This window comes from Lepisosteus oculatus, chromosome 16 (genome assembly GCF_040954835.1).
Source record: "Lepisosteus oculatus isolate fLepOcu1 chromosome 16, fLepOcu1.hap2, whole genome shotgun sequence".
Lineage (NCBI taxonomy): Eukaryota > Metazoa > Chordata > Actinopteri > Semionotiformes > Lepisosteidae > Lepisosteus > Lepisosteus oculatus.
In genome coordinates this window covers 6,970,031-6,981,477 of record NC_090711.1, presented here as the reverse complement: position 1 = coordinate 6,981,477, position 11,447 = coordinate 6,970,031, and the positions used below count along the sequence as shown (strand labels likewise).

The 11,447-nt window shown below is 43.7% G+C and overlaps 1 protein-coding gene across 1 annotated transcript; it reads right to left on the bottom strand.

The window, feature by feature from the left end:
* Positions 1-5,120: 5,120 nt before the first annotated feature.
* On the bottom strand, positions 5,121-10,364 carry snai1b (snail family zinc finger 1b). Its single transcript, XM_006639520.3, has 3 exons — positions 9,969-10,364; positions 8,311-8,808; positions 5,121-6,791 (listed from the first exon to the last, which is right to left on the bottom strand). The coding sequence occupies exons 1-3, from the start codon at positions 10,042-10,044 to the stop codon at positions 6,610-6,612; spliced, it is 756 nt and encodes a 251-aa protein (XP_006639583.2). The 5' UTR covers positions 10,045-10,364; the 3' UTR covers positions 5,121-6,609.
* Between the last annotated feature and the right edge of the window lie 1,083 nt (positions 10,365-11,447).

Here is an 11,447-nt window from a genome sequence, read left to right as displayed (position 1 = left end):
TACCTGCCTGCTTCTTGCCTGCCTGCTTAGAAAGGAATCCTGTATTTTTTAGACAAGAGCTCTCATTTTGTACTTTGGTGCTGTGCTGTGTGATGACTCTTAATGTCCCCTTCTGCTCCTACCCTTCCCATACCTACTGTATGTGTGGCCCGGACAGAATTCTACACTTGTCTTTAATTATAAAACGCCCCCCACAGATAGCATGCATTGTTATAGCAAACATGGTTTTGTTACACCATTAACATATTTACTGTATACACCATGTGATTGAGAAACATTTATTTGTTGTCTGGTAGATCTATCGTTAGGGTTTTCCAACTAACGAGCACAAGCAGAGGGGATGGCTGGAGATGAAATGGAGGATTTCCTGCCCTTACATGGTGCTGTTCAAGGATTAAACACATAACAGATGAAAAAAAAAAATCACACAGTCAACTGACCAAATGAAAATTAGAGTCAAACAGAAATACGCATTAAAAACTGCAGGAAAGGGTGGGCCTTTAAAATGCACACACTGACAGAGTCTCTAATCAATCGGGGTGATGGGTTCCAGAACTGTGGAACTGCACACAAGGAAATTGTGTTTCCCATTGTGTGAAGCCTGATTTTGGGGTAAAAGAAGAATACTTCTATCAGCAGATCTCTGATCATGTGTTGGGCTATTGCCATACAATTATCCTTTAAGTTAACCTGAAGCTGGACCATGTACTAACTTATAAGTAAGCAGGGAACTGTTGAAATCTACTCTAAACTTCAAAGGAAGTCAAAGCAATGGACAGAAGGTACAGTACATACTGAGGCAGAGCAGTTTTAGTTTTCAAGCAAGCCTCCGAGCTCTTGACATGCTGACGCCTATTCTGAATCTTGCTACAGTCAGAAAAGAAGGAGCCACTGCAGTCTGAGCTCGATGACGTAGGGGCACGTATCCATCTTTCCGCATTGGATTCACACTGCTCCGTGTACGGTTTTGCTCCGGCTCGGAGCTTTTCACTCAGCTTAATTCGATACACAGTACAAACCGCAGGTTGAAAAGGGGGAGTCTTTATCAGAGCGCTGCGGTGCTGTGAAGACAGTGGAAAGAAAAGACTTTCTGAAAGCGTGGAAGCCTCTGGGTATGGATTTCAGGCAGGTGGATTAGTGCGCCTGCAGGGCACGGGGAGAGAATCAGTCAATCTGGGGCTCTCTCTGCGCCGGCTGGGCCACCCCCTTGTTCTAAGGAGCAGGCGTCCTCTCTCTTTTCTTGCCGTGAGGAATGTGACAGAACAATAGCTCACCAAACACTCCTCCCCAAACCTCCAGGCTCAGCAAGCCCTGACAGGAGACAAGCAGTGCACCTTGCACTTCAGTAACTCTCTCTCCCAGCCACCCCCTCCCCCACTGAGGCAAAATACCTTTGGCATATTTTGCAATTGTCTGGAATACAGGTGATTATTTTTGTGCCAGGTGCAAGAGAAACACACCCAGTTCTGAACGTGCAGAGAGAAGATGTCCTGGCCTGTTTTCTGTTGTCTCCTTCTCAGCTTTTCCAGAGCTTAGAGGTGGAATTTGGAGCATGTGGCAAGCAAGTAGAAGACCCTTTGTTTTGATAACATGACGAAGATTTACGTGGAGGGATGGGTTAAACTCCAGCCACAGTGCTCAACTGCCAGGCATCTTCAGTAGGTTTAAGGAGTCCACAGGAGAGCTGTTATGGGCAGTAAGGCTTTCTCTTGCTGTTAGCTTCTGACATTCTTCTGTTTTATGCTGGATAATGAAAAGGGAATTTTGCTGGATATCAACATTGAAGGACAAATAGGACCCCTTTGATAATTAGTGATATTTAGCGCAGAAACTAAACTGCAATTAAAAACTCCAAACTAGAGAGAAGAGACATGGAGAGTCATAAACTAATCATAAACCCTGTTTGGGGTTCAGTCTGGGGTTCTACCCCTGTTTGTGTAGGTTTCTTCCCACAGTCCAAACACATACTGGTAGGTTAATTGACTTCTGGGAAACGTGGTCTTAGGTGTTAGTGTGTGTGTGCCCTGTGATGAACTGGAGTCCTGTCCAGGGTGTATCCTGCCTTGTGCCCAGTGTTTGCCAGGGTAGACTCTGGCTGCCCCACAACCCTAAATTGGAGGAAACGATTAGAACATGGATGGATGATTACAGACTAGCAGTTCCAGCTGCAACATTCAGATCTGGCACAGGGGACAATAAGACCCTAGAGTTTGTTGGGAACTTGAGGAAGAAAATCTGATGGCAACTAATATTTTGCCAGACTGTTTCGAGAGAAGGGATAAGAAGGAGGATAAGGGAAAGTGTGGATATGTTCTGAAACTCCAGTAATAAGACCTAGGCTTGATGTGGGAAGCTGGCAAGGCAGGATGTTCTCTGAACCTCCCCCCCAATGGGGTCATTTCCTGTCTCTTAGTCAGCTTGGTTTATTTATCTAAACGTGTCGCTCCAGGGCAGGAGATGGTTCCATTCACAAAGTGGCAGTGAAATCACAGTAAAACACTCACTCAACAGACTTTTCCTGATAGACTTTACTACTGAGGCAGTGAATCACTTGCTATGAAGTTTCCAACATATGCAATAGTTCAATAATAAGGATTGCAGGTGCTGAGATGTCAAATATTCAAGTATTACATTTAATTTTACTTTAATTGAATTTAATCAACATTTACCCTGCCACCATTGTATTTTTGATTAAAGACCCTTTCTGCCTCCAAACTCTGTGCACAAATCCTTTCTTCAACATATGTGTGAAAACATACATTTATTTCTGTTCAGTGTTTCACAGTATAAAATGTTTTAGAGCTGCCTGATATTTAATGTTTTGATTTCAGAATATCCATCCATTATAGGAAAAGCAGCGTATTCCGGTAAAAGTCAATGCCTATCCCTGAAGCATTGTGCACAAGGCATGACTGAGAGCACGGGACTGCTCTCATCCTGTGCAGGATGCCAGTCCACCACTGGACCATGTAGAAAGGGAAAATTTAGAACTGCCAATCAAGTCTAATGCGTGACCCGGGGAAGAGGGGGCAAAACTGCAGGCAGGGCCTGGAAAAAATCCTGTGTTTTATGAACAGAACTGACAGAGCAGCATAGGAACAGAAGGAAAGACAATGTTTCTGAGTAGCACTAACCACCTCAATACTGTGTTGCCCTCTTTACACTGTGTTTCTATCAAAGCATAACAAGTATTTTACCTGCCAGGCACAATACATAAAATAAGGAACAAGATATAAAAGATCTGCAACTACAGCAATGGTCATTGATGTCCCTTCTTCATTGGCCTTATTTTGATCCATGTCTATTAATCAAATGAACAGTATTTTCTGCAGAGGCACCTAGTGTCTATTTCAGCAAGACAGAGTCCTCCTGCTTAGCAGTGGCACATGTAGTAACTGGAACATTTCGATAAAGTACAAAAACCTTCTCTAGACCGCAGAGTGTTTATACCCTTCTGGAAAACCTGCACTCAGTAAGAACTGGCTGAGGACTTTTATCAGAGCTGCAGGATGAGTCGTGTTTATGCTTGCCTGACAGCTTCTTCCTGTGTCCCAGACCAGGCTGTGCAACTCCAGTTGAGGGGAAGGTTGCTGTTAAAAAAAAATGTGCTCCCCACTCCAAACTAGGTCAATATAAACTGGCGGTTTCCTGCTTGAAATTGGCTCAGACTCAAGGATGTGAATTTGAAGATGTGAGGTCCACAGATACAGGAGACAGGAGATTCCTAGCAGCAGCTCAGAAACACTGTGCGAATGGTGCATTTTTTAAAAGTGCAGGCTGCAGTCCACAGCACGTTTGAACTCTGTGCTTACTTTGGGAGTCATAAGTGGTGATTTAATAAATGATAGAGTACATCTGTCACTTTAAACATGCAATCATCAAATCAACAGAAAACTAAAACTTTCTTTTGTCATGGCCATTTGCATGCAATGCCTGGGTGAACAAATTAGAGAGAATGGCCCATATGCAATTTTCTATGAAATGTGCTATGTATCTGTATAACATGTGTTTGTTCCCAAAGGTTTAGGAGTCTAGTGGTCTCTGCACCATTCTTTAAATATCACTGCAGCCTCAGCCCCACACACATCGAGCCTGTATTTATAATTCCTAAGCCTTTTGTGACAGACGTACTGTATCATACAGTTCAGGGAGTCCACAGCTATAATTCCCAAGCATCTTGCCCAATCCAAGAACATCTGAGTAGCACTGTGCAAACATAAATAGAGCAAGTGCTTAGAATGAAGACATTACACACTGCAATCGTGGGTGTCTGAAAATATTTGCAAACTGCTGCTGAAAAAACTAGCTGGAAATTCTTAAACTGTCTATTTAGAACTGAACTTTCATACCAGAGCAATATTCCCAGCCATCACCCAGAAAGAACGACACCAGTTCAGGGCAGGTTGAAACATACTGTTAAAAAAAACCCTGTAAGAAATGTGTTTTTTTTTCTTCCTTTATGAAAGTTTACCTTGGTAGATTTCTGGTTGATGAACACATTTTTACTGTGATTGGGTCATAGCTTTGTTATGGTTTCAACATGCCTCCACTCTGCTTAACTGCACTGAACCACACGGAAATACCTCAATAAGTGTTTCTAACTAATGTTCAATACAGTCCAGCATGGCGACCCTAAGGTTTAGATTAGCAACGCGATTTACATTTTTTTCTTATCCGTCATTTCCATTTTCCAGAGTGCAATTTTAGAGCGAGCAGCTGTATCTAAAAGCCCTTTGTTATAACTCATTTTACAAGACAAAATAGCTCAAACTAAACACTAAGAAGGAGTTGCAAGTTCGAGCAGTTTTACTGCTCGATAGAGTGCACTGTCCCTTGGGAAAAAGTTGATAAATAATGCTTTGTGAAAAATGGACCCAGTCATAGGAGCTATCCCTTAGAATACATGATCATGCTGATATTTGAACAACCTTCCTAATTGTGGATAATAAGATCTGCTGTTGAGAGGTATCCATTGATAATGGGCAGGTGTGCATTCTGTGTCATTTTAATCACACATGCCTGCTCTGAACCGCCATCATTCTCCTTCCTGATCTGTATCCTCATTAAGTTTAACAGCAAAATATTTCAAAAATGGCAAAAACTAGATTTTTTACAAACATAAATTACTTTATTGAATTGGTATAAACTGAACAAGTACAAAAGTCTAAAGGTACAAAAAGCGATTGTCAAAAGAGATTGCACAGTATTTTGTAAAGCTCCAACCCTTACAAAAATGGAAGTATAAAATGTCTGGATGCTGATCCTTACCAGCTAAGATTCAGAAAGAACAAAACCATAATACAATATAGGAATCAAGCAGAGAGAAAATCCCTATGGAAATAGAGCAGGTCCAGCTCTGCTACCTTTATTAATACACCTTCCTTAAAACAAATTCTAATACTGCAAAATGATAAGACTAACAAAGTATTTAAGAAATGGCACCAGGGAATACACCATTCGAGGTAACAGAAGGCACACCCTTGTTATTTCAAAGGGAATGGTTTTGAAATTACAGTATATCAAATACTGAAAAAGCACAGCAAGCAATATTTTGATTTACAGTTTATCTTGTTTCAAGAGAAGTTTAAATAGTAACTGTTACATACTTATTTCCTGTCATTAGTCCTATGGCTTTGTGGTTGTGGGTGTTTCTTTTCTGAACAACAATGGTATAAATAAAATGCACTTGACCAGGATAGATCTTAAATAATGTGCCGTAGCAGCCTGAAAAGAAAGCCGTTGGTGAAAGACATGAAACGGCCACCAGGAAGCGTGGGTTTTCAGGGGTTTGGAGACAGGTGGACTTCTTTAGACAGGCAGTTAAAAGTGTCCCGGGATATTGTTCAGAAATGTCCAAGACAAGAGAGGACGGCTGTAAGTCACACACAATTAATCCCCACTTCTCCCACTCCCACCACTGTTTTACTTCTTCTTATTTGCTTTCCAGCAGAGAATTCACAGGAAGTCACCTGTCAGCAGTCCTGCGAAGGTCACTGACTGTGCACCTGTCAGCGCCCAGCCTCCACTCAGCGTTAGGAGGCAGCTGTCCCAATAAATTCCTTAGTGTGCGCTGCCCCTGACACACTGGAGAGCAGCTGTCTCATTGTAAGCCCCGGATTGCCACATTCGAACAGTCGCGCTGTCCGAGCCCCGTTCGAAAACTTAATAAAACACAAATACTCACTGTACCTTTCTATGAAAGAGACTGTATTCATGAACGATATTGAAATTTCCTTAAAACAACAGGCAGACTCAGACAGATGCGGGTCAGATTTGAGAAGTTCTTTTTTTTTTACCAGAAGGAAAAAAAAACCCAAGACCGACTGCAGTAAAAGCTCGACTCGATTACACAGTTATCCATTTCAGCGAGGACATTCCACATCCAGTATATTAGCCGTCTATGTCCTCCTTCACAGTGCCGAATCTGTGGGTGTCTCACATGACAAGCCTGGCAGCCACTGACACCGTGAGTCACTCGATAGGGGGGGTAGAGGGGTCAAAGGTTGAAGGTCATGATAGGTGGTGGAGGAGGAGGGGGGGGGGGGGGCAGGTCTGTTTGTTAAAGGCAGGCACAAGTGGCCCAGCAGTCCTCAGGCAGGCGAGCTTTTCCTAGGTGGAGGAGCAGCAGCCGGTCTCCGTGTGCTTGTGGAGCAGGGACATGCGGCTGAAGGTTCGAGAGCAGCCGCTACACTGGTACTTCTTCACCTCGGAGTGGGTCTGCAGGTGGGCGCGCAGGTTGGAGCGGTCGGCAAAGGCACGGCTGCAGTGCGGGCAAGAAAACGGGCGCTCGCCTGGAAACAGAGGACGACAGGGAAGGTTGAGTGGGTTACAGAGCTCGGGTCCGAGAGAACCTCTCCCAGTGCCACGTAAATTGGAGAAGAGATGGGCAACGCATTTTCCCACTGGGCCTCTATTGACATAGGGGTAGGAATCCCAAAAATGTACTAATCCCTTCAACCTTATCTTTTTAGGACAATGATAGTGGCAAAGCAATTCCTGTTTATTGCCATCAAATTAGTGCAAAGAATCATCTAAGTGGGAGCAAGTGGGGCTCTTGCAGGAGCTCCTACAGCTCCAGCCAACAGTATGTAGTGTCTACTAACACATTTCTAAAATAACCATTGATAACTATGATCATATCTATGAAATATTAAATAACTTTAATTGTAAGCTTCTTTGGATAAATGTGTCTGACACATGAATACATGTAAACCAGGAGAGTACTATAATGCATATCTCCCTGGTGTAATTCTGAGGCTAGAAAGTATTAGAAATATTTGCATTAGGTGCGACATGTTTTTCCTGTTAAAAATACTTGGTTTAGCTCTCGGGTTCTTAAGGCTGTCTTTTACCATGTTATCTACATATCTGATGCACATGCAAGATAAGGTGTTTTAATCAGAGAAGGCATTGTGATTGGTTGTTTGCAAAGAGCCATGCCTGGACCAAGCAAAAACAAACAATGCTTTCTTTACCATCATGGCTATCGTTTGCTGTACTCAGACGTACCTTTTCCAGGCACAAACTAGAAAGGCCTCCTTTGATCTTATTTTTTATTAATGGTGCATGGCTTCATTCTTACCCACAGTGGCCTCCCTGATCAGAACTGGATAACTATGTTACTGCTTTCATTATGGTTTCAGTTTCAGAAGCAATCAGAAATGAAAAAAATGTATATCTTTGTCAAGAATCTGAAGCAGAAACCTGCAAAGCTCCCTTAACAACCCTACTTCTAAATATTTTAAAACACAAGCACTGCAAATTCTAGTAAATGTTAATGGAATAATATAAAAATATATCTCTGTCAGATCAGTTATGAGTGCTGCCTAATTCTGCACACTGGAGAGCCAACTGGACATGAATCAGAGGAGGTCAGCACCTAACCTGAGATGGACAGGCCTATACATAAATCTGACTGAAGCTTTATGAGAACAGTATAGAGTGGTAGACACGCACAACACAAAATATAGAGTATGGGCTGCTAACTCAACTTCTGTCAGGTCAATTCTTCAATGTGTAAAACCACTCTGAGCACTCAGCAAAAATCTTACGAAAACGCAACTATGTTCTGGTCTACCTCAAGCACATTCCAATAGGGTCACACCCTAGCAGCTTTTTTTTTCTTTTCGGCCCTTGGACACGGTGTACTTTTTCCGTTTTAGCCATTTCACGTGACCAACCGACTAGGCTACTCCAACGTGGTGCCCTGGCAGCACCACAGAAGGAATCATGAAGACCCTGACTCCAACACCACGCATTCTGTCCGTGGCAAAAATGAAACACAGGCGGTCCACTGTGAGTGGGGCTTACCGGTATGGGTTCGAATGTGTCCCTGCAGCAGCCAGGGCCTGGAGAAGGCCTTCCCGCAGGTGGTGCACACACAGGGCAGGGTGTGGGAGCGGATGTGCATCTTCAGCGCTCCCAGGCTGCTGTACTCCTTGGGGCAGTGCTTACAGCGCAAGGCTGGCCGGGGGACCACAAACCCTTCATTCTCCCCAGCGTGGGACAGCTGGTGGCGGGACAGTCCGGAGGGAGTGCTGTAGGTCTTGCTGCAGCGGGGGCACGGGTATCGGTCCGTGGGCTCGGGGCTGGGGGGGTCCGAGGTGCGCCCCTCGTCCTCCTCGCTGCAGCTGGACTGGGAGCTCACCTCCATGGGGTCGGTCGCAGAGGGGCTGGTCTCCGAGGGGTAGAGGTTCGGGATGATCCCCACATCCCACACCAGGCAGGCGGAGTAAGAGACGGAGCCGTTCTCCCCAGCTGGGAGCTCCACCAGCGGGTACCTCTCTGGCAGGACAGGCGGCAGCGAGTCTGCAAATTCAAGGAGAGCCAGTTAGAGGCAGCTCGCTCCAAACCAAGTACTTTCTGCATCCCTCAACAGCGCCGCAGTTTGCACGGTGTTTGTTTAAAGGTTATCGGAAAACATGAAATGTAAATTAATTTAACTGTACAGGTACAAAAAGTGACTCAAATAGCTTCCGAAAAGGATCTGGCCTGCCTACAGAGCTACATTTGCAAATAGGTCGTGACTCAGTCATTTAAGTCTTGCACAGGTAGTTAAATCTAACGAGTCTGGCATATTCTGCTGAAAATGAGATATCCTCTTCTGTATTTTCCCTAACAGTGTAGTACTCCATGTGATGAAGCCAGTCTTTTTTAAAGAGCGTTCAAACTACCTTTTTTATTTCAAGACAAAAGTGGAACCAATAAAAACGCCAATAACCCTTCCGCTGGTGTTTTTCAAGCGTCGTGGGATTTTGTCTGCACACCTTGCTCCCAACAAAAGGTGACATACTTAACGCTGCGTAAAATCGCCAAAGTTATTACCTACAGCAAAAGGCAGCCAATTAAGGGCTGTTTCCTCTACTGACCCATTGACATGGGGTCGTCAAATCACCAGGAAACCGCTAATTTCACGAGGCTGACTGGAAGGTCAAAACTGATACCCCCTGCACTCAAAAGCGCGCAACGTGCACTTTGCATCCTAAGATCTGATTTCTAAAAGTCGGGTAACTTTTTATTAGCAAAAGACCGATATCAATTAAAAACCTGCCTTGAACTTTATTTTTATGTACACGACGACATAACCCAAAAACTCTGCACTCAAGGAATGCCGTTTGCAGTGCCATCACCGCACTGTGTAGCTATCGCCGCACAGACAGATCCGCTCTGTGGAGTACTCTGCTCCAAGTTGACCCTATGCAAGACACGTTTCTTGCGGGTTTCAGAAAACTAACGAAACGATACATAGTTCCTGCTTCAGAACTACATAACGTATTACGACTTTGCACGTTTAAGACGAAACTCCTTAATATGACAGCTAGTTTTGATTTATCACATTGGTGTATATTTAGCACCGATCTGTTGTCACATCAGCACCCATTACCGTATTCTAAGCGGTTGCAAGCTGGCTTTCTTAAACATACACATACAGCAAGATACATAGAGTACCATTTAAAAAAAATACTTACCAGCTTGTCTTGCGAGCTTGCTGTAATTCGGCTTCTTGTTGGTGAAATACTTCTTCACGAGGAAAGATCGAGGCATGTTTTCTTAATAGTGGGGACAAAAAAGGATGAGAAACGCAGTCTTGATGAATAACTTTCTCTGCAGATTGTGGGATCCAACGTCAGCACAATGTCCTCACCAAGAAAGAATCCCCTTTAACACATCAGGGGAAAGAGGCTGAAAAAAGCCAGAGACTGTCCGCCAGCTCCTTTGAGAATGGGAATTTATCTTGAGCTCAAAGCTGGTCCACCGCTCGCAGCACTTGGGTGGAGATGCTCGGAATGACCTGTTTCTTAACTCCGCACGCAGTCCGTGTCACTCGTGCTTAAGAGTGAAAATTGTACAATCCCTCCCTGGTCCGTTTCTCAAATATTCTCCCAGGATGAGACAGGGGGCTGGGGTGTGCAGCAGCAACTCCGCCCAGAGGACACCCCCTGCAATCGGACACTAGGGGGGCGGAGCCGGAGCGGCTCCAAAACAGGTGCCCGGAGGCGCGAGGTGGGAGATCCACGTGGTGAACGTCTGTCGTGTTTATCGAGATACACACAGAAGGAATGTGATTGTCTTTCTTCATATTTAAAATCACATTCCAATCGAGATTATGTAAATACTTTGAACACAGTGCATTGCATCGCCTTCGCTACTTGCCGAACTATACAACAACGCAGTGCTGCAGGAAGGAATGCATGAAAAGCTCAGGAATGCATGTCCATTTTAGTTCTCGTTGTTGTTGTTGTTGTTAAAATCTTCTCAGTTCTGCCGTTCTACCGTACAAAATATGACACAAAACACAACATTTTCCCATTAGGCTTCCATTATCACGAGAAACATTTTCCTCTAAAACAGACAACTACTTCAGAAATACGTGACAGGCCTGCGACGTTCCTGCAATATAATTATTTGTTTAGAATAAGTATCTAGGATACCGTGATCTTAAAATAAATGCTTTTTTAAAAGTTGTAGTAGTGTTAAAGTAATAGGCAATACTACGCTTAGCAATTTGTGTAAAAAAAACAACGGTGCCCACCGTGTCATCTCTTTAGAATTCATACATGTATCTCTAGAATTTGTTAGGTAAAGACCTCAGAGGCAAAGTACATTCCGAAGTCCAGAATATACAGTACAATTCAATGGGCCTATACACCTAAACCATTGACATACATGATCAATAAAAGCAGTAATGTGCTCTGGTGTAGAGACGCGAAACACAAATATCAAATTACTGTATCTGTGAATCTGCAGTAAAGAATCCGAAGTGTCTGGATAATGATGTAATGTTCATTTCCGAACTGCGCTGCTACAGTGTCCCCTATCGGCACAAAAGGTGGTAAATTGTAAAAAAAAAATAGTTCAGTTGTTATTTTAATGAGTGCACCGTGATATTGCAACGTATTTAAAATGGAACACGTATATTAACACTATTCCTTTAGCGTTATAGAGGG

What these genes read in the sequence shown, in the direction of transcription:
- snai1b (XM_006639520.3), bottom strand. Translation starts at nt 10,044, where the DNA reads ATGCCTCGATCTTTCCTCGTGAAGAAGTATTTCACCAACAAGAAGCCG. An exon ending in CAAGCTCGCAAGACAAGCTG is followed by an intron (nt 8,809 to 9,968) that starts GTAAGTATTTTT and finishes TTGAATTTGCAG; the next exon opens with ACTCGCTGCCGCCTGTCCTG. An exon ending in ACACATTCGAACCCATACCG is followed by an intron (nt 6,792 to 8,310) that starts GTAAGCCCCACT and finishes CTCTGTTTCCAG; the next exon opens with GCGAGCGCCCGTTTTCTTGC.